Source organism: Rhinatrema bivittatum, chromosome 2 (genome assembly GCF_901001135.1).
Source record: "Rhinatrema bivittatum chromosome 2, aRhiBiv1.1, whole genome shotgun sequence".
Classification (NCBI taxonomy): domain Eukaryota; kingdom Metazoa; phylum Chordata; class Amphibia; order Gymnophiona; family Rhinatrematidae; genus Rhinatrema; species Rhinatrema bivittatum.
The window spans coordinates 332,118,625-332,142,677 of record NC_042616.1 but is presented as its reverse complement, the minus strand read 5'-3'; the positions used below and the strand labels follow the sequence as shown (position 1 = coordinate 332,142,677).

The following is a 24,053-nucleotide window of genomic DNA, read 5'->3' as shown; positions in this document are numbered from 1 at the left end:
TTAGCTATTCCCTCCCATACAGTAATGCGCGCCCCGACTATCGCTTTTTTACCCTGCCGTTTTGCCACGCGTTTAACCTGCTAACTTACCGACTACCCTTACCCCTGCGTTAGAGGCAGGGGTAAGGGTAGGCGGCAAACTTTCCCCCAGCCCCCGCTCACCTGCCCTGGCCGTGCGAAAAAGCAAAAAAAAAAAAAAAAAGTTGCAAGAGAGAGAGGGGAGAGAGGACGGGCAATCCTACGCTCAGGATTGCCAGTCCTCTCTCCCCTCCTCCCGGAGCAAAGCATGAAAAGCAGCCTTGCTTCGGGAGGAGGGGAGAGAGGACTGGCAGCGTAAAGCAATGAAGCGACTTACTTTTTTTGCAGCCCCCCTCCGGAGACAGACATCGGCAAAGACGACCGCGGCTCCCCTGCCTCCAGCTGCCCGCGAAGATGGACACCTGCACGAGTGAAAGCGGCCCCTGTGTGTGCAATTGGGCCGCTCAAGGCGTGACGTCACGACGATTGGCGTCACGGCATGTGACGTCACGTCTTGAGCGACCCAATTGCACGCACAAGGGCCGCTTTCGCCCGTGCGATGCGTCCATCTTCGCGGGCAGCTGGAGGCAGGGGAGCCGCGGTCGTCTTCGCCAATGTCAGTCTCTGGAGGGGGGCTGCAAAAAAAGTAAGTCACTTCGTTGCTTTACACTGCCAGTCCTCTCTCCCCTCCTCCCCAAGTAAGGCTGCTTTTCGCGCCTTGCTCCGGGAGGAGGGGAGAGAGGACTGGCAATCCCGAGCGTAGGATTGCCCGTCCTCTCTCCCCTCTCTCTCTTGCTACTTTTTTTTTTTTTCGCTTTTTTCCGATTTCGTTGCTTGCTTCGGGAGGAGGGGAGAGAGGACTGGCAATCCCGAGCGTCGGAGAACCGTCCACTTCCTGGTACCTGTCATTTCAAATGTCATTTGAAATGACAGATACTAGCGTGTCCGTGAAGCGTTAGGCCAGCGCACCCAGGATACTGTATAGCGCTCTATACAGTAAAATGGGTTGCGCGGGGCCTAACGCTTCACGGACGCTTCTTAGACGCAGCTTGCATTTGCAAGCTATTTACATACAGTATCGAGCGGTAGGTGAGCTGGACTGTGCATGCGGCAACCGCGGGTGTGCCCAGCACTAACGCAGCTCTTCCTACCGCTCCTTACTGTATCGGCCTGTCAGTTGTGCAGATTTACTTGTCACCCAATTATTTATCCAATTAACTATGCTAAGAAATCTAGGGATTCATTACTATTTCACATACTCTGATCCTAAATTAGTCTTGTTGTTCTTACTTTGTACATTATTGTGCCTCAGGAATTATGGAATTGCTTAACATATCCTTTAAGAATGGTTTAAATTAAATAAGGGTATCAGGTAAAAACTTGTAATTTTCATTATTATACTGTTTTCACACCTTTTCTCTCGGCACTGTAGATAACCTAACAATCAAAGAGGCACAAGTACAAAAGTGAAAACTTTTTTTGCAAATAGGGCCTGCATGTGAAAAAATGTGCAAATCATCAAGAATGTGCACAAACACTAACATGTCTGCATCTTGTGTTTTTTTCACATGTAAACCTCATTTGTGAAAAAATTTGCAAATGTCCCCCTTTTGCAAATAGTAAGCTTCCATGCATGCTCAGATACATATGAAAGTTTATTAAAATTCTGAATTAATGAGCTGTTGCAATGCAATGTTACACAAAGCAGCTCATTAATTCAGAATCAAACAAAAACCAGCGCAAAGAAGTCATTTTCACAAAAAGATGAAAACACCTCATTGAGGTGTAGTAACTTTATGAGTTGGACCCAGTAGCAAAGTTTCTCCCAAAAGTTTGCAATGGAGCTTATTTTTATCTGTAACAAACTTTAATGGAAACAGGCAGCTAACCTGAATGATTTTGATTTATTTAGCTTGCAAATGGCAAGATTGGAACGTCACTTGTTAGCAGTCTTCAAAAAGCCTAGAGGGAGTCAGTTGGACCATTAGATGGTCAAAGGGTAAAAGGAGCACTAAGAGTGGAAAGTCTATAGCAGATAGATTTAATTAATTCTTTGCTTCAGTCTTTACTGAGAAAGATGTAAGGCAGATAATCATGCTAGAAGTGATATTTAAAGGTGATGATTCAGAGGAGCTGAACCAAATCTCAGTGAATCTGGAAGATGTAATAGGGAAAATTGAAAAACTAAAAAGTAGAAAATCACCAGGACCACATGGTATACATCCCAGAGTGCTGAAAGAACTAAAAATTGCAGACCTACTATTAATAATTTGTAAACTTTCATTTTAATCAGCTACAATATCTAAAAAGTGGAGGTGACCAACGTAAAGCCAGTTTTTAAAAAGGGTTCCAGGAGTGGTCCAGGAAACTACAGACTGCTGAGCTTGACGTCGATGCTGGAAGAAATTGTTGAAACTATTATAAAGAACATAATTGCTGAACATTTAGATAGACATAGTTTAATGGGTCAAAACCAACATGGATTTAACCAAAAACGTCTTGTCTCACCAATCTGCTATATTATTTTATAGGAATAAATAAATATGTGGATAAAGGTTAGTAAGTTAATATAGTGTATCTGGATTTTCAGAAAGTGCTTGGAAAAATACCTCATAAGAGAATCTTGAGGAAATTAAAAAGTCATGGCATACAAGGCAATGTTCTATTCTGGAATGAGAACTGATTAAAAGATAGAAAACAGAGACTAGGGCTAAATGGTCAATTTTCTGAACAGAGAAATGTGAATAGTGGAGCTCCCCAGGGAACAATGCTGAGACCACTGCTTTTTAACATATTTATAAATCACCTATAGATGGAACAAGTGAGATGAGCAAATTTGTAGCGAATACAAAATTATTCATACTTGTTAAATCACAAAAGAATTGTGAAAAAATTGCAAGAGGGCCTTGCGAGGCTGGGCATCCAAAAAGCAGCTGACAATTAATGTGGCCAAGCGCAAAATGATGCATGCAGAGAAGGGCAACCCAAATTATAAATACACAATGGAAGGATCCACATTGTGAGTCACCACCCAGGAAAAGGATCTAGGCGTCATCGTGGATATATAGAAATCCTCTGCTCAGTGGGTGACAGGGGCCAAGAAAGCAAATAGAATGATATGAATTATAAGGAAAAGAAAGGAGTATAAAACAGAGACTATTGTAATGCCTCAGTATCACTCGAGTATTGTGTGCAATTCTGGTCACTACATTTCAAAAAAGTTATAGCAGAATTAGAAAAGGTACAAAGAAGAGCAACCAAAATGATAAAGGGGATGGAACAATTCCCCCATGAAGAAAGGCTAAAAAGGTTAGAGTTCTTCAGCTTGGAAAAGAGATGGCTGAGAAGAGATAGGATGGTTATCTATGAAATAATGAGTGGAGTGGAACGAGTAAGTGTGAATTGGTTTATTCTTTCAAAAAGTACAAAGACTAGGGAATATATTATTAAGTTACTTAGAAATACATTTAAGACAAATAGGAGGAAACATTTTTTTACTCAGTGCATAATTAAACTCTGGAATTCTTTGGCAGAGGGTGTGGTGAAAGATGTTAGTGTAGCTGGGTTTAAAAAAGGTTTGGACAAGTTCCTGGAAGAAAAGTCCATAAACCATTTTTAAGGAGGACTTAGGGAAATTCACTTATTATCCCTGGGATAAGCAACATGCAATCTATTACCTTTTGGAATCCTGCCAGGTATTTAGGACCAGGATTGGCCACTATTAGAAAAAAGATACTGAGATTGAAGGACTTTTGGTCTGCACCAGTATGGCAAATCTTATGTTCTTTTTTTCTAAATATTTAAAGGAGGTTGCAGTAAAGATTAGTTGCTCTCCTTATCCAATGAACAAGGAAGAAAATATAAGACATCAGGAAGAACTTTGTAACTATGAGGGTAATCAAACAACAGGAAATGGTACTATTTGGGGGGAGGAGAAAAGTAGAAAGACAAATCTTTGCATACTAATTAGTCACATATTGAAATTACAGCAAAGTTTGAAAAACAATTTACTTTTTAGAGGGACCAAATTATATAGGTTGGTTGTTTGAAGAATGGAAATTTGGAATCTTTTATTTATTTATTTTAAATTATTTATATAGTGCACGCTCCAAAATATCGAAGCAGCTCACAAAATTAAACATACATAAAATACAGCTTTCTTATACATAGATATAATGTTGACATTAAAGTGTTGTAACACAACAATCTATTCTTCCAGTATTGCCGTCTCATCTACTATTCAGCTGTTGGTTCCAAAAACCTGTTGGAAGACCCATGTTTTTAAAGATTTTTTAAACAATGTTATATTTGTTATGACTCGAAGCTGCTCGGGCATTGCATTCCACATTAGTGAGCAGGCTACCGAGAATATCCGCACCCTGAATTCCCTTAGGTGGGAATGGGATATTGTAGGGACTTCTAATAGGCTTGTATTTGCTGATCATAGAGTACATTGGGGAATATATACCTGTAACATTGCCCCAAGCCATCAGTATTAATGATTTTATCAAAAGAACCTTGTACTGAATCCTAAAGGTCAATGAAATTGTGCTAAAATAGGTGTAATGTGATTGAAACGAGAACGCCCTGTTAAGATCGTGGCAGCTGAGTTCTGCAACAATTGTAGTGTTCTCAGGAAGCTATTTGGAAGCCCAAGAAACAGCAAAATCAGATTTTTGATATTTGAAAAAAAAAAGGGTACTTCAAAAATGGGTGTCAGCATGAATTTAGTAGGTAAGTCAATTGATTTTTCATGCTCATACTCTTTGCCCCCCTCCCCCAATTATGCTAAAGAGAAAAGTACTCATAAGAATGGAAATATGACACCATTATACATTGATATTTCTGATACTGCTTGCTAAGAACATGCTCGCATGTTATAAAATCGTGGGTCGCTGCACACAAGGGGGTGCACACTAGTGCATCTTACGTGCGCCGACACCCGCAGCCTTCAACTCCCAATTTAGGAGGACCTGAGAGGGAACTTCCCTTCTCCCTACTCTATCCTTCCTACCCCTTTCCCCTAACCTTCCCGCCCCTTAGCCCTATTCTAACCCCCCCATTCCTATAACTTACCTTTTGCGCCTGCCTTGGGGCAGGCACAGGTTGCGCACACCGGCACCCTGCCAACACACGATCCCCCGGCACAGTGGCAAATGGCCGCTGTGCCGGGGGCCTCTAGCTCTGCCCCGCCTCGCCCTCCTGGACCACCCCACTGTCCCCTTTTTTGAAGTCCCGGCACATAACACGCGTCACCAGACCTTTTAAAAATAGGCCCAGCGCGCGTAACCAGATTTACGCGCGTAGGTGTTTTAAAATCTACCCCTTATTATTTATTTTATTTATCTTGATGTTTTGCTTAATCTGGGCAGTCTCAAAGCTGATTACATTTCTAACAAAAAACGTGCATTAATCAAAGTACAATCAAATACAACTTTAAACTCGCAGCCACATCATACCATATACTAATACAACCCTCTTTCCCATCCAGTCACAGCTGCAGCATGCAGCTGTGCATTCCCTCTACCACCCAGCATCCTATAAAATAATGACCCCTTACTGGGATATAAAATACAATAATCATTATCATTACAAAGTACAACTAACACTATAGAAACTCTGGGAAACATCAATCAAGCCTGGTTTCCCAACGACCTCGCCTAAACAGTAGCATTCTGCTTCCTTCCCCAACCTCGCTCCCGGCTCAGAATAGAAACCCATTAATGCCAACCCCTTGATCTATCAGAGATCTACCACCAATGGTGAAATTTTCCTACAGCAAGGAGCACAGAATGAAGTGCAACAGAACAGGGTCAACTGATAAAGAAGCAACTTCAAGGGAAAACCTGAAACCAAGAACCACCCATGATTTTTGCATCATTAGAGGAAAGGAAGGTGTCAGGAGGATAAGGGTTATATGTCCACCTTAGCATGTGGATTTTGGCACCAGCAGCTAGGTGGCAACCAAGTGTAGTCTAGCATAGCCAAGAGTGCACTGCATACGATCATACACAAATGTTGCAGGAGTCCTCTTTCGGAATGCCCGTGCTTCCTAAATAAACTTGACTTAAGTCTTTGCCTGTTCTCCCTCACTTACTGGATGATAACACAACAGAAAGTCATCCCTATTTATAGGTAGACTGGGGAAACAAAGTTTTAGGTAAAGGAGTAGAATATCCTATAAACATCCGGACCCAGACATACAGTAATATGTCTGATAGTACAATTCTCTGGTTTGCATTTACATTTTGTATTTTAATGCAAGGGTCTTTCATATTTACATATAAAATAATTATAGCCCCCAGTTTCCTGTGGCTGCTCAAGGGAGGACTTGGCAGCAAGAGTTAGAAAATTTGTGGCACAGTTTCTGAAATTCTGCAGCAATTTTGTGCCCAGTCATAAATCTGTATATTTATGCATTTTACATTATGGAAATAAAGTAGTTTTCCAAAGTTGCTCATGTATCTGTTTACTTTATTATAGTTTGTAGGGTGGAGAAAAGAGGATCCCGGGTATAATAACAGGATCTTAGAGATTATGGGAGGTAAAGGAAGAGGGCAGCTTGAAAATGGAGAGACAAAGTTGCAGAGGACCTTGGATGGAGAGAGGAGAAGGAGGAAAGTTTGAGTCCAGTTCCCCATTACCTCTTGCCATTGAAGCAGAGAGAAATTTTGGAGTTGCACCAAAAATATCAGACTTATTGGTTAAGGAAATAACTGCCATATCAGCAAGTTCCCCCCATGCTTGTTTTCCCAGACTGGGCTTAGAGGCGAGAAGAAGGGTGGTTCTAAGAGAGAGAAGAGTGGTTCTAGGATCGATGGTGGAGAGTGTGAGTAGGAGAGAATCTGGGATCAGAGGAAGGTGAATCCAGATTAGGGGAGTGAGCTGTTCCTCCCTTCGCACTGATGTTACTTCTTCTTGCATCCCTACCCCCTCTCTACCCTTTTGCTGCTCCTCCAGGATTGGTTGGACACTAGTGCACACATGCACAGCTCTCCAATCCCTTTGTCCATTTGTTTTGCAGCAATGTGGACGCACGTCACCTGGAATTTGTGCTTGAATGCACATTAACTCAGAACCTGCACATGTCCGTTCTGAGCCGTGTGTCTAGCTCACCAAGAATATACATAAGTTCCCAGATCGGTGTGTGGACTCCTCAGATGCTAGTAGGGTGCGCATGTACAGTCCCAAACCACAAGTCCTGACAGTCACAACTTTAGGCTAAGACTATCTATCTATTCATTCATTCATTTAGTTTTATAATCCTTGGAAAGGAAGGCCTGTGGCTTCATGAAAGAATCCATGGGTATCATTCTAATGATTTTAAGATACGAGCATTTTCAGTTTCACTTCATTAAGTGAAAAGCCACACCTCTGTTGATATCTTTTTCCTCCTGATGAAGCAGGTTTCTGGCAAAACAGAAATCTGTGTCGAGGAAAGAACAGCATTTTGACTTCAGTAATTTGGCCACTTCTGAAGCCTCTCAAGAAAAACTCATCTCCATTTACCACAGATCATTGTGGATACAATTTTTAAGGATCCAGAAGTGGAATTGATTCCTATGTGCCTTATGATCACTCTTCTTAAGATCCTCAGCCTGTTTACAGAACATATTTGGCTCTGGCTCGCTGATAAGTTCTATTCATTTTGGTCTCAGAGAAAAATGAGAATTACATAATTTACTATATAGTTTTTCATATAGTTTTCTTGTTTAAAGGTTTATAGTTTAAGATTTACGACTATATTTGATATTACAAAAAAATACAAAAACTATTAAAATTAGTAAAATATTTGGTAATATTTGATTTAATTTATTGCATGAGTGTTCATTCTAGTATTTTTGTTATATAGACACAAACACTTAACTGTATTTATGTCTGCCTAATAGAATTTTGTTTGATGATGATGATGATATATATATATATATATATACACACACACACACACACACACACACACACACACACACACACACACACTATGGGCCGGATTTTAAAAGCCCTTCAAGCATAAATCCAAGTATTTACGTGGCCTATTTTAAAAAGGCCCAGCGACACGAATAAAGCCCGGGGCTTGCAAAAAGGGGCGGTCCGGGGGTGGGGCTTGGGCGGGGCCAAAGGCCTCCAACACATGACCATTACTGCTGTGTCAAAGGATCGTGTGCCGGCAGGTGCAAAGGGTATGATAAAACTTTTGGGGGCGTTAAAGTAGGGCTGGGGGGAGAAAGGTTAAGGGAAGGGGTGGGAAGGTCAGGCTAGGGGGAAGGGAATGGGGGAAGGCAGCGCAGCTCAGCACACACAAGGTGCACAATTGTGCACCCCTTGCATGCGCCAACCCCTGATTTTATAACTTGCGCGTGCCTGCCGGGTAGTGCGCACACATGTACACCCGCACTTTCTGGGTAGCACGCGCACTCTTTTAAAATCTTCCCCTATATATATTGTTGATTGATGATGATGATAAGTAGTTATTTGATCAATATTAAAGTCATTACTATTAAAAGTAAAGAAAAGTAATTTGCATGTGCCAGACTATGTCAACAGTATAGTGCAACTGTGCAACTGATAATTATGTCAAGGAATGTTTTCATTTTGTACTTCTAACTTTTCATCATACATGGTTTCCCTCTTTGGATTTCATAAAACCATATTCATATCTTTAATATCATTGATGTGTGTTATTGTTAAATGCTCGGAAGCACTTCTTAAGTTATTAGTGATAAAAAAAAAAAACTGTACAAGTTGGCCAGTTTACTAATTTTGCAGTTTCCAGCAAAATATCCCTAAGTAGTTAGAAACGATAAATTGAATTAAAGTGCACACCTCCGGTTCAAGTTCAGCATCCTCTTTTGCCTACTGGTAAAGTGGAGGAGTCTCTCCATGCTCTGACAGAGTTTAGAGACATGTGCACTTTCTGGAAAAGGTAATGTACTTCATCCACCCCTGCAGCCCGTCCACCTACCCCCTTCAAAAGCACATCCACAAACCTCAGTCAATTTTAGAAGCTTTCATTCAGAAACCAACACCTGCCAATATTCCTCTGATATGTTTCAGAGTGGAAAACAACTGTCTCTTTGCAAGGAAAACCTCCAGGGGTATTATTTCCTTCTGTTTTTAACTTGGAAAAATATTCTCCAATTCTTGGGCATTGCTTTTCCTTTGTGGTCAATATCTTTCCTTTATAAGCCTTACTAAACAGTTCATATTTTATATATACGATATTCACACCACTCAGTATATCTGTAAAACATACATACACACACAGATAGATAGATATTCGCACATACATACCTCCATCTTTACCTTAAGAATGTAAATGTAGTTTCAAAATTTAAGTGTTTAAACTATTGAAATTTAAAAGTTTAAGCAACTACAGAACAGCAGCCTGCAGCTTCCATGGGTGGAAGAGCGAAGTCTGATACCTTTATTTATTTATTTGGACATTTTATATACCATCATTCCAAAAGAAGATCACACCAGTTTCTGCTCACTCCCTGGGCATCCCAGCCTGTACTCCCAACCATCCCCAAACATGGGGAGCTGCACAGCACACCAGGAAAGGGGAATTTGGAAATCAGCCATGGGATGACTTGCACCTCTCCCCGGCTCCTCATAACACTGCAAGAACATTTTAAACAGTTAAATGACTAAACAATAAGGGGTAGATTTTGAAAAGGTGCGCGCAGGCGTACATGTGTGCGGGTGTACTGGTGCGCGCACATGTACACCCGGTTTTATAACTTGCACACGCAAGCGCACACAAGTTCTAAATTGAGAAGTCAGCGCGGGCAAGGGGATGCACAATTGTGCACCCCTTGTGCGCGCCGAGCCACGCTGCCTTCCCCCATTCCCTCCCCCCTAACCTGATCTTCCCACCCCTTCCCCTAACCTTTCTTCCTCCTAGCCCTACTCTAACCCCCCCCAAAATTTTTATTTTACCTTTTGCGCCTGCCTCTGAGCAGGCGCAAGTTGCACGCGCCGTCAGGCTGCCGGCATGCGATCCTTCGACACAGAGGCAATGGCCACTGTGATGCAGGCCTCTGGCCCCGCCCCCGGACCACCCCACCCCTGGACCGCCCCTTTAGTAAAGCCCCGGGACTTACATGCGGCCCCAGGCTTTATGCGCGTCGCCGGGCCTTTTTAAAATAGGCCCAGCGCGAAACCTTTTTAAAATCTGGCCCTAAGGTTTTACTTACCATTTAATTATTTAACCATTTTATTATCTAACATCCCTGCTTTACCTATAGCTATATGTTGAATACATAGGCACACACAGACTGCCAGCTATTTAGAACTGTTAGCAATCCGTGGGGTAGAGGGGGAGCCATTCGTTGTGGTGCAGGTTGCTCTTACATCTTACTGAAGCTCTATCGTCGATTACTGTGGTAAACCCTAAGCCACCATACATTATTGCAGGGGTGGGCACTTCCAGTCCTCAAGGGCCACAAACCAGTCTGGTTTTCAGGATATCCCTAATGAATATGCATGAGAGAGATCTGCATGCACTCTGCCTCAGTTGTATGCAAATCTATGTCATGCATATTCATTAGGATATCCTAAAACCTCGACAGGTTTGTGGCCCTCGAGGACTGGAATTGCCCACCCCTGCATTATTGGGAGTATAAACAGCCGGCACTGCAACAGGTATATAACCAGTCCATCTAACACGCACGGTCAAGTTACTTTAAAACCAAATGCCCCACATGGTAGTACGACTTCCACGACCTTGCAAAATTATTCCAACATTTATAGTGTGCCCTGCACCAGGATGCTTTTCAACTAACACAGTGCACTCTGTAGGAGCCATTATTCAGTTTAGACTAAGTGCAAAACAAATGCCCTTTTCTATTTTGCTGAGGATCTTTGCAAAATATACTCTACAAGACAAAAAACCATAAAGATAAAATTTGCAATGCCTCCAAAAATATCTTTCTTCTATAAGAAATGCACATTTTATTACTATATATAATTAGACATCACAAAGTGTTCCACAAAATTATTTGAGTTTTTCACAATATATTCTTCAGTTGCCTAGAGTCTTGGTATTTTTTTTTTCCTTTAAAAAAAAAAATGTTCCTTTCTCTCCCCAGAAAAAAAAAGTACACTTGTGAGCATCTGACCAGAAGCAACTTAGCATCATGGTATTCATGGTGAGATGGATGACTGGGGCGGGGGAACAATTTTCACATAGTCTGTGCAGTTGCAAAGTACAGGGGTCATTTTACTGTGCATATTTGCAGCTAATTTTGTTAAGACCAACTTCCATCCTGATTATTTGTCTGAAGGCCAAGGGCTGAGGAAAGAAGAGGACATGTGCTTTGGAAAAACCCATGTGCACAGGTGCTGTTTCACTTCCCTGACCTACCCACGGCCCTCGGAGATCTCTCATTTGAAGCTGGCTCACAGTAGGCATGGTGTGCTGGTCCATGCATACTGAGTGCCAGCAATTTTCACAGGCCAATTTACCTGGGCAAATGGCCTTGGAGGTGGCCCGCTAGATAAGCAACAAAGTAATAACAGACTTTTCTCTTTCGAATGACAATAACCCCCCCATACCGCATGCACACAAACTTTGTTCTGATGGTCACCGGACTGGTAGAAAGAAAGTCCTGAAATAGGACGTGAGTCCAGCCTGTCCTATGGGGTTATGGACTGAGAAAAGTGCTTTGTTAAATTCGCATTTCAGTCTGTTGTACATGGCAGGATGGAGCTGCTAATTGCACAGAGACACAGCCTCAACTGCTGTACAGTACCACAAGAAAAAATAAAATAAGAGTTCCTTGCCTCTGGTACTAAAAATCTTCTTTGACATTCATGTCTGCTCACCATCTCAGCTTGCCTGTACCCAGTTGCCTACAGATTTGCAGGAGGTCCCTGCAAACGGATCTGCGTCTTTATTTCGGCTCATTTATTAATCTCTCTTTAAAAATTATTAATCTCTCTTTATAAAATAATTAATCTCAATTTACAAAATAATTTTTTAAAAAGCGCTAACAAGCACCAGTGATAATAAACTGAAATTGGTTCTCTAAATAATTCTTCTCCAATGTTTTGATGTACTTATTTCTCAGCAAACAGTTCTGATGCGAAAAAAACGCGCGGACTGGCAGCCTGTTGGTGCTGGGGGGGGAGGTCACTGTAAAGGTTTGGGTTCCCACGGGCTACAGGTGTCCCTGTTACCTGCAATGAAACTTTAAAAAAAAAAAAACTGAAGCAGTCAGGCTAATTGATATTTGCTATCTCCCGTTACATTGCAATCCCTCCCAATGGAAAAACTGTTTCACTGTAAAGAGCCATTTCAGTGCATTAAACAAAGCAAAACCGGTCTCCGTGGAAGTCACTGTAATTACAGAAGAATGCAGGTGTGGAAATGCCTTGACCGCTTTAAAGATGCTCAAAAGAAAGCATGGCAGTAGGGGGTTTTAAGGACAAGAACAACTTATATATTGAAGAAAAAAAAAAAAAAGGGAAGAAGGAGAAGGCTACTTACAGTCCTCGGAGACGAAGCCAGATTTTTTCAATTTGCTCCGGCTGTAGGTATTTCAACGAGTTGCTCTCAAATTCTTCTATTTCCTTGGTGGGCGACTCCATGGCTGATGATTTATCACTTTGGTGGAAGCTGGAAAGGGGATGCTCTTCGCCCTTCACACATGCACGGTCACACGGGGTGCCACACGAGCTCTCCCGCCCTTAGCACTGAGCGGGCGCCGCCAACATTTCCCCCCCACCAATGCTTAAAGTTGCTCCTGTCGTGGATTAGGGCAGGCGTGAGCGGCCCGCGCGAGCTCCAGGTGCGCAGCGGGGAAAGTGCTGGCAGCCTGCCATGGTCCCGAGACTGAGCTCCGGTGTTGTAACCCGCCACTGATTTGGGATTAATTGCTCTGTAACATTAAGCCAAGCATACAATCAAATTAAAAAAAAAAAAAAAAAATCAGCCAAAGGGTCTTTATCAAGAGAGAGAGAGAAAAAGGCTTGTTAACATTTAGAGTTTTCTGAAGAGACAGGCAGGGATTATCTGCAAGCAGCTGTACAAGCCTCTTATCCTTTCTCCTCTGTTCACAGTGCTGGTGTCCTCCCTACTCTACTGTTCCCTGAATGGCAGTCCTCTCTCCAATACTTGCTTTCCCTCCTTCCCCTCCCCCCGTACTACCAGCAGCTCCGCTGAGCTGACAGGCATAGAGAAGTGGCAAGTGAAGAATAAAGTCCTCTGTTAGCGAGCCTGGGAGATCCCTCCGACACATTCATAAACAAACAGGCACCGTGCGCTGAAGAGTCACCAAGAGAGTCTGGCTGCTGGCTGCCACGAAAAGAAAAAAAAAAAAAAGAGAAGATCACATACACGTATAGATTAGTTCTCTCTTCCTTTGCATTAGATATATGTGTATGTGGTGCCTCCATTGTATGCAAATATTAGGGAGATGCATGCTCAACATTTTCGGTTCGGTTCATTTCCAGAAGAGTTCTGTTGCTTTGGTTCGTTTTGTTTGGGGGATCCTGGTCATCTTGATTTGTTTCATTCTTCAATAGATATGTATAGAGAAAGAAATCTCTCCCTTTTTGTAGCAGCCAGGGTATATTATTATATGTTATATATTTACACACACACACACAATCTCCTTGCAGTTATCGGGTATGAGGAGCAGGGCTTCTGGGCTAAAAGGTGGCTGCGGAAAAAAAAAAAAAAAAAGATGACAGTGAATGTTGTAAAAGATAGAAAACAAAAATCCGTGCATGAATGCACACTGCAATAAAGGCCAGTTAGGAGGGTAAGGACCTTTTTGTTTGTTTGTTTGCTTTGGAAAAGCTTTCCTTCCATTCTTTGTCTATGGCAAGCAAAGAAAAAGCCTTTGAAAGCAGAGCCTTCAAGGCTTGCCAGGGAATTCTTCAATGTATTTCATCATTTGCAACTTACCTCACATGTCCACATCAGATGGGGAGTGAGGGGGAGGGGGGAGGTAAAGAGAAAAGCCCTTTTCTATTACAGTATTAGTGCCCTAGATTTCATTCAAACAATGTCTCATATGTCTTTGAGTTCATTCAAACAAATCTCCAGCCATGGGGTCACCCATACAGTGACTTTAGATGGTACTCTTTAATTTTTCTTCTTTCTGATTTAATACAAAGGTAATCAGGAAGCAAATGAGAAACTAAAAGCATGACATTTTAGTCAGTCATAAGGGTTTGCCACAAGATATAGTGTTCTGCCACTTGAGAAAGTGAACACTGATATCGAATAACCTGTTATATAGACAGACAGACAGATACATACAGACATAAATAGAAAGATTAAATTCTGCCAAGTTGCGGATGTTGTATAAATGGATAAATATCTTGAGGTAATAATAATGTTTTGCTAATGCCACCAAAAAGATACTTTGCTTAACTTCTCCTCTGGTTATTTGCTGCTGTGCAAATTTCTTTTGAGATGCTTTTTACTGAGAATTAAAAATGTATTCTGCCAAAAACTTCTAGGCAGCAGCATGGATGCACAAGGGCTTCCGACCTGAATAAATGTAGTTCCACACAGCACGAGTCGGCAGTTGCACAGGTTTGTAAGAACCAATGAAAACACCTTTCACACACTCCTCAATCTCTCCCATTTAACACGTATTCCCTCCCTCTTTGTATACTTTATTCCCTCGCCTTTCGCTTTTTCTCAGTTTGTCCCCCTCCTCCTCTCTATAAAGTCCTCCTCCCGATGAGCCCCCTCCATATTGCATCCTCATTTTCATTCCTTCTTTTTCTTCTCCACCTGTTTTGCCATTTGTCACCTTTCTGCATTGTTCCCCCCACTCATTTTCATAACATTTTTTACATAAGTGCACCCTATCTTGTGCTCTTTTCTGTTTATGACTCCTCCCTTCCTTTGTCCCTTCTTCCTTAAGGTTTCTACACATTTCCTTCCCCCAACCTATTCCTCTCACCCAAAGCTGTCACCTTCATCTTGCTTAGTGATGATTCACCACTCAACACACTATTTCAATCAAAGACACCATTATTCTCTTCAGATCTTCAGTGCCATCCTAATTCCATCATCCACTATTACCTAAAAGTTCTACACACATTTCACCAGCACCTCCACTTGCCACCCCCCCTCCCACACACACACACACACACACACACACAAACACTCCACATTGTCTATAACAGTGGCTCTCAACTTGGTCCTCTGGATCTGTCAAACCAGTCAGGTTTCCAGGATATCCACAATGAATATGCAGGACATATGATTGCCAGGGATGTGCATTCATTTTACTTGAATGGGTACTATGCTAAAAACTAATCAGTTTTTGATTCGTTACACATGAAATAACTCAAAAAGTGACTCATCTGAAAATTTCTGAACACTTCATTTTTAAAAACTAGGCACACGCATCCATGTGCGAGCGCTACCCGGCACGCACACATGGACGAGCAATTTTATAACATGTGCGCGCAGGTTATAAAATCAGTGGTGGTGCATGAAGGGGGGTTGTTTTTGTAGACATTCGCATGGCGATGCATTGGGTCCTTCCCCAGTTCCCTCCCAGTCCTCTTCAATTTAGGAGCGGACTGAGAGGGAACTTTTCTACCCCCTACCCTAACCTCCCTTCCCCTTTCCCTCTCCTCCCCACCCTCTAAAAAGCAATTTTAAATGTTTTTATCTTTTTTCTTCAAGTTACTTTAGGGCTCGACCTGAAGTAACTTGCATGCGCAGACAGCTGGCAGGCGCGCAAGGCTCCGGGACAGCAAACAATGGCGCTTTCCCGGCCTGCTCCTCCACCCTGCCCCTCCATGCCCAAAACATGCCCTCTAGCTTGCCCCTTCCAAGAAGCCCGGTACTTGAGCGCGTCCCGGCCTTTATACGCGTGGCTGGGCCTCTTGGAAGATTCGCCCGGCATGCGTAAGGCCCGGCCACGTGCGTAAAGGCCGGGATTTACATGCGCCTGGCATTTAAAATCTGCCCTTATGTGCTTTGCTCAGTATTCAAAATAAAGACTACCAGTAAAGAAGATCTCAAGCAGCAGAAAGGAAAACAAAATACATCAAAAGTAAAATGCAAGACCCTTAAACTGATCCAACCCCACTATCAGTAATTAACCCCCCCCCCCCCCCCCCGAAATAAAACCCCTATGCCAACAACAACAAAGAAAAAAGAGATGACATATTAATCTTCTGGAAGAGAAAGGGAAACTCTTCACAGTGGGTCAAAGTAAAATATGATGTTAGCTCAGGCCATTTTGAAAAATGGTTTGGGCGCGCTGGGCATGGTGGATGTGAATGAGGATCATTTCTGCCCACTAGACCCCAGGGATATTCTGGTAAGCCTCAGGGGAGGATTGGGAGTGGAGGCACCAGATTTAAGGGATTATTTTGTACCAGATTTGGGGGGAGGGGGCGGTTACATTAGACCTCAGGGAGGTTTTCTTTACCCTAGATTGTGGGTTGGGGAGCTTTGCTTGGGTTTTTCAAACAGGCAGCCCAAAAACAAAACATATAAACATTTTGGACACTTCCAAAATGTAATCTCTTTTTTCTTTGTTGTTGGCATTGGGGGGGGTTTTCGTGGTGGTGGGGGGGGATTAATTACTGATAGTGGGATTGGATCAGTATAAGGGTCTTGCATTTTACTTTTGATGTATTTTGTTTTCCTTTCTGCTTCTTGAGATCTTCTTTACTGGTAGTATTTATTTTGAATATTGAGCAAAGCACATAAGGGCAGATTTTAAATGCCCTGCGCGTGTAAATCCCGGCCTTTTCGCGCGTGACCAGGCCTTACGCATGCTGGGCAAATCTTCCAAAAGGCCCAGCCATGCGTATAAAGGCCGGGACACGCTCAAGTACCGGGCCTCTTGGAAGGGGCAAGCTGGAGGGCATGTTTTGGGCAGGGAGGGGCGGGGTGGGGGAGCGCCATTGTTTGCTGTCCCGGAGCCTCGTGCACTGGACAGCTGTCAAGCCCTAAAGTAACTTGAAAAAAAAAGGTAAAAACATTTAAAATTGCTTTTTAGAGGGTGGGGAGGAGAGGGAAAGGGGAAGGGAGGTTAGGGTAGGGGTAGAAAAGTTCCCTCCCAGTCCGCTCCTAAATTGGAGAGGACTGGGAAGGAACTGGGGAAGGACCCAATGCGTCGCTGGACGAATGTCTATAAAAACAACCCCCCTTGCATGCACCGCCACTGATTTTATAACATGCGCGCACATGTTATAAAATTGCACGTCCATGTGTGCGTGCCGGGTAGCGCTCGCACATGGACACGCATGCTTAGTTTTTAAAAATCTACCCCATAATTTCCATCCTGTTAACCTGTCTCCAGCTTGCACTTATGGCACAGTTGGTTTACTGGTTGGGGGGTCAGGAGTCTCCCCCACGACTTGCCAAAAGTCCCAGGTGGTCCATCGGGGATCCTGGAGTGATCTCCTGCACTCGGGCTGTCAGCTGCCAGTATTCAAAATGGCGCCGATAGCCTTTGCCCTTACTATGTCACAGGGGCTACCGGTGCCATTGGTCAGCCCCTGTCACATGGTAGGAGCACAAGATGGCGCCGGCCATCCATTGCTCCTACCATGTGTCCGGGGCCGACCAATGGCACCGGTAGCCCCTGTGACATCGTAAGAGCAAAGGGCCATCGGCGCCATTTTGATTCGTAGCAGGCCCGACGGCCGAGAGGGAGAGATCATTTGCGGGACCCCACTAGATCACCAGGGCTTTTAGTAAGTCTTGGGGAGGGATCGGGATGGTGGGGAGGTTGTAAGAAAGTAAAATTGAAGGGTTGGTTTGGTTTTTTTCTGATTCTTATTTTTTGCCCGATTCATTTTTTCTTTTCGATTCGTTTTACAACTCATTTTTCCGATCCGCGCCGACCAAAAATGATCAGCCAAAAAATGAAATTTTCGACGAAGTGCCCAAACCGAAATATGTCCCGATACGAAAAAACAAAGCTCATCTCTAGAGGCACCCAGCACAGCAGCCATTGGGAGGGAACTAGGGAAGGCCCCAATGCATCGCTGCGGGATTTTGCAAAATTAGACCCCCCCCCCCCCCTTGCGCACGCCAACCCGTTTGGTATAGATGCACCCTCCACCTGTCCCAGTCAGTGCCGTTTCCAAAGATCCAAAACATGGACCTTACCCCAGTCACATGGATGGGGCAAGGTCAGATGGGCACCATATTAGAAAGTGGTCATGACAGGAATGGGTGCAAAGGTGCACCAGTGCCCGATGTGGGATCCAGGTTAAGGTAAGGTGGGCTCTGGGAGGGCCGGGGGGCCAGGGTGCAGCCACCACTGCTGCTTAGGTTATTGAAACTTTTTTTTAATTTTTGGGGGAAGTTGGGGCTGCTTCAACTAGTGGCTCTGGGTAGAAATGGGGGTCAGTACTGAACCCCACTCAACCTCCCCATTTGGCCCAAGTTTATTTTTTTATGGTTGCTTTAAATGTCTGGTGGGAACCTTGGAACCCGAGCTAGGGTCCTAGGCCTCCTGCCACACATCTAACGTTCCCTAGAAAGTCTTATTTTATCACAGCCGACCACCTTCTTGGTTGGCTGCAATAAAATATTAGCATGAAATTGCTTAATGACCTTTGCATACATTTGCATTATTCATGCATGCAAATCACATGTAAAAGAAGGTCACTGTAATAGGGGAGGGTATCTGGGTGGGGAGATGCAATATAACACATGTTAGAGCCCTAACGCAGCTTGATGAATGACCCAGTTAAAAGATAATTTTCAAAAGGTTTTATGCACATAAATGGACTTTATGCACATAAATGGACTTTATGAGAATCGTGCATATCACATACACACATATAAAATACTCAGTATCTTTCCCTACAACATACACGCACATAAATACATGTGATGCATTGAAAGAGTGTACTTTTCCTACTTATTTTAAAAATATACACATATTGGGGCGGATTTTAAAAGCCCTGCTCGCGTAAATCCGCCCGGATTTACGCGAGCAGGGCCTTGCGCGCCGGCGCGCCTATTTTCCATAGGCCTGCCGGCGCGCGCAGAGCCCCGGGACTCGCGTAAGTCCTGGGGTTTTTTGTCGGGGGCGTGTCAGGGGCGTGTCGGGGCGGGGCCGATCGACACGGCATTTTGGGGGCGGGACACGGCGTTCCGGGGACGGGCCCGGGGGCGTGGTTTCGGCCCGGGGCGGTCCGGGGCCGTGGCTGCGCCCTCCGGAACCACCCCTGGGTTGCGTCTCGGCGCGCCAGCGGCCTGCTGGCGCACGTGGATTTACTTCTCCCTCCGGGAGGCGTAAATCCGTGGACAAAGGTAGGGGGGGGGGGTTTAGATAGGGCCGGGGGGGTGGGTTAGGTAGAGGAAGGGAGGGGAAGGTGAGGGGAGGGCGAAAGAGAGTTCCCTCCGAGGCCGCTCCGATTTCGGAGCGGCCTCAGAGGGAACGGAGGCAGGCTGCGCGGCTCGGCTCACGCCGGCTGCCCAAAATCAACATCCTTGCGCGCGCCGATTCTGGATTTTAGAAGATACGCGCGGCTACGCACGTATCTACTAAAATCCAGCGTACTGGATTTTAGTAGATACGTGCGTACTTTTGTTTGCGACTGGTGCCCCAACAAAAGTACGCGAACGCACATTTTTTAAAAATCTACCCCATTATATTTTATACATGAAAAGAAATTAGGACTTACTTGCATAAATCAGGATTTAGGCATGCAAGCCAGTCTATTTTAAAATGCGCACCTGTTAAGTGAAATTAGCAATTTTACCAATTACTCCACCAGTTCGCCCAGACCTTCCCCAGATCTTCGAGACCCTCCTGGTTCTTCAACCTGAACTCCTCCACAGTTCACCCAGACTTTCCACCCGGCCAACAGTACACGTTTAATATCACTTATGCAAGATAATTAGCAGGTGTAAAAATATGTGAGTAAGTTAGTAAATCTATATGCATGTCTTTTAAAATAGAAACTTATGTGTATAAATGTCAGCCCCTTGCCCAGAACTGCTAATTTTACCCGCATAACTCCTTTGAAATCTCATGAATCTTCAAAAGGTTTTTATTCATCCATAAATGGACTTTTGAAAATTGCTACAACATATGCTACTTTTACACATGTAACACCTTTGAAAGTCATTCCTTAGATTTGTTTTCTTCTACTTCAATGCGAGGGACTGAGTACAGCTTGAGAATACAGTGGAATTTGGTGTTCAAATGAACAGATTATTTTCAAGTCTTTATTTTGTTATTAAATGCTGCCTGGATGACTCTTAGCATGCTTAACAGCAAATAGATGCCTTCAGTAATGAAAGCATGTGTTGTAACTCACATGTGATGATCAATGTATTATATCCTTTTCACTATAGTCTTTTACTGTCTACAGTACTGAAGATCCTTTTTAATGGTGGGACCCAGCGACGGATTTAGGATACATAATGGGTGCCTACTGACAAATTCTCAACCAAGGAGAGCTAATGAATCCCAATCAATATAATCACAGTCCGAAAAGAGAAACAAACCAAGAATCTTAACCAATGGTCCTGTACAAATACCCAAAGGTGCCAGCAAGCCAGTCAGAATTCCCTGCATTGCACGGGCCACCCGATCTATACATTCATCTACCTCAAGCCAAAAGTCTATTTTTAAAGAATTTTAGATGCACATTAAAAACTGACATTGGACAACCAGTCTTGTTATATTTTTTAAACAAAGGATGAGTCCAACATCGGCCGGTGTTTTGCAGAACGCTTCTTCAGGAGTTAGTAAACAACATTGTGCCATTCAGAAATAAGGAAACTGTTGTCATTTTCATCCACGGACAAAATGGATGACGCGTTCTGCGAAACACCAGCCGATGTTGGGCCACAGCCCCAGCAACAACATTTATTTATTTATTTAAAATATTTAATATTCTGCTTGTTTAACAATGTCATTCCAGGCGGATTACATACACATGACATTTTAACTGCAATATACAAAGAAACTGGTCCTGTTGGGATCTCTTTTAAGCTCCCAGGCTTGCAATATAAAAATCTTTAAAAAAAAACAAAAACAAAAGGCCCATGTAAGATCCAAAAAAAAAAATCTGTTAAAAAATTGAGAATGTAAACTGCCTGCACGGCATGAGATACTGTACCATTGTATTATAAAATAACACTCAATGGAATTGCTGCAGTGGAATATGTGAGTCATTACTGTATATCTCAACAGTATTTACAGTTTCTGTGTTGCAGCTATATATATATATATATATATATATATATAAAACTATCCACTGAAAAACAAAGATGTAGTCTACAGTAATATGCATTTGCATATAGTAAGAGTTGCTAGGCATGCAAGAAATGTGTGCTTTAGTACTAATTGCATTAGCTGGAAATGGAGGCTTGTCACTCTCCAGCAAACTCAGCTATGCAAAGTGGACACATCAAATACATAGATAATATGCTGATAATAGCCATGTGATTGTAGTTACTATAGCATTTTCCATATATAATATCAACAGATATTTGTAGAACTCTAATAGATTCTATTTTAACATGTCAAACAGCTCTGCCAGGCCAGCTGATGTTATGCAGTGTATTTACTGTTAATGCTTTCATGAACTTGCATACTGTAGCTATTATCCAGAGGTGAACACACTGGGACCAATTCAGTCTTTTCTGGTAAATAAAGCAGTGCTGGCTGGCCACACACCAACCACATGGCTTGAATTGGCTCCTTTGTCCATTTGTGCATTTGAGGGAATACTAATCTTTAATATTTTGGGCACAGAAACCTACTGAAGTCCCTCATTCTAATGTATCTTTGGTCCCAGCTGACCTAGAATCATGGCAAACTCCAGGAGTGCATGGCCTTAATGTACCCCCATTCACATTTCTGTGCACAGCAATTACTGTACCTCCACTTGTGCTTGGACTCGTCCACCTTAGATCAAGAGTCTCACATTTTCTAGAACATACAAGTATGCTGTTTTTCATGAGTAATCCATTAAAGGGAAAAATCAAAACACATAAGATACAAAACTAAATCACTGTGGCAATAAGAGATATTTTCATTTTATCTGAGCTTAGGTACATTTGCTTGTTTATTCTCAATTATCTCTCTTACAACGATACTACATATTAAACAACAAGACTAAGTGCTTACAGTTCATCTGCTCTTTGTCCTAGCTATGATAATGCAGATCTATTCTGTAGCAGTAACAGGTCAGCACAGTGGTTACAGCACAGAACCGTAAACACAGAGAGCATAGTTCCAGTTCCCTATCTACTGTGTGACCTTGACTAAAGACTGAGTGAACATTACCTTGCGCATAAAACTCCAAATACACTGATGGCACAATATAAGTTATTAGTATTACATAACAACATCTTATTCTTGATTATCTCTATTCTCTGAAAGGATAACTTTCAAAGATCTGCATGTAACTTCCATATATGCATGTATATGGCTGCGTGGAGATCTAAGAACATAAGAACATGCCATACTGGGTCGGACCAAGGGTCCATCAAGCCCAGCATCCTGTTTCCAACAGTGGCCAATCCAGGCCATAAGAACCTGGCAAGTACCCAAAAACTAAGTCTATTTCATGTTACTGTTGCTAGAACTAGCAGTGGCTATTTTCTAAGTCAACTTAATTAATTGCAGGTAATGGACTTCTCCTCCAAGAACTTATCCAATCCTTTTTTAACACATCCTCTGGCAACAAATTCCAGAGTTTAATCGTGCGTTGAGTGAAAAATGACTTTCTCCGATTAGTTTTAAATGTGCCACATGCTAACTTCATGGAGCGCCCCCTAGTCTTTCTATTATCTGAAAGAGTAAATAACCGATTCACATCTACCTGTTCTAGACCTCTCATGATTTTTAAACACCTCTATCATATCCCCCCTCAGCCATCTCTTCTCCAAGCTGTAAAGTCCTAACCTCTTTAGTCTTTCCTCATAGGGGAGCTGTTCCATTCCCCTTATCCTTTTGGTCACCCTTCTCTGTACCTTCTCTATTGCAACTATATCTTTTTTGAGATGCAGCGACCATAATTGTACACAGTATTCAAGGTGCGGTCTCACCATGGAGCGATACAGAGGCATTATGACATTTTCCGTTTTATTCACCATTCTCTTTCTAATAATTCCCAACATTCTGTTTGCTTTTTTGACTGCCGCAGCACACTGAACCGACGATTTGAATGTGTTACCCACTATGACGCCTAGATCTCTTTCTTGGGAGGTAGATCCTAATATGGAACCTAACATTGTGTAACAATAGCATGGGCTATTTTTCCCTATATGCATCACCTTGCACTTATCCACATTAAATTTCATCTGCCATTTCGATGCCCAATTTTCCAGTCTCACAAGGTCTTCCTGCAATTTATCACAATCTGCTTGTGATTTAACCACTCTGAACAATTTTGTATCATTTGAAAATTTGATTACCTCACTCGTCATTTTTCTTTCCAGATCATTTATAAATATATTGAAAAATAAGGGTCCCAATACAGATCCCTGAGGCACTCCACTGCCCACTCCCTTCCACTGAGAAAATTGTCCATTTAATCCTATTCTCTGTTTCCTGTCTTTTAGCCAGTTTGTAATCCACGAAAGGACATCATCACCTATCCTATGACTTTTTACTTTTCCTAGAAGCTTCTCATGAGAAACTTTATCAAACGCCTTCTGAAAATCCAAGTACACTACATCTACCAGTTCATCTTTATCCACATGTTTATTAATTCCTTCAAAAAAGTGAAGCAGATTTGTGAGGCAAGACTTGCCTTGGGTAAAGCCATGCTGACTTTGTTCCAATAAACCATGCCTTTCTATATGTTCTGTGATTTTGATATTCTGAACAATTTACACTATTTTTCCTGGCACTGAAGTCAGTCTAACCGGTCTGTAGTATCCCGGATCGCCCCTGGAAGCTTTTTAAATATTGGGGTTACATTAGCTATCCTCCAGTCTCCAGGTACAATGGATGATTTTAATGATAGATTACAAATTTATACTAATAGGTCTGAAATTTCATTTTTGAGTTCCTTCAGAACTCTGCGGTGTATACCATCTGGTCCAAGTGATTTACTACTCTT

The 24,053-nt window shown here is 42.7% G+C and overlaps 1 protein-coding gene across 6 annotated transcripts in view; it reads right to left on the bottom strand.

Annotated features, from left to right (window-relative positions):
• The window catches only part of PDE1C (phosphodiesterase 1C), a 1,569,255-nt gene that overhangs the window by 921,228 nt on the left and 623,974 nt on the right, over positions 1-24,053 (bottom strand). Inside the window, exon 1 of one of the 6 annotated variants that reach the window (XM_029589802.1) lies at positions 12,508-13,138. The exons of the other annotated variants lie outside the window; for them this stretch is intronic. Within the exon in view, the coding sequence (XP_029445662.1) occupies positions 12,508-12,608 (101 nt within the window). The 5' untranslated portion in view covers positions 12,609-13,138. Of the gene's footprint in view, positions 1-12,507; positions 13,139-24,053 lie in introns of those variants that run through there. 6 annotated transcript variants of the gene reach the window in all.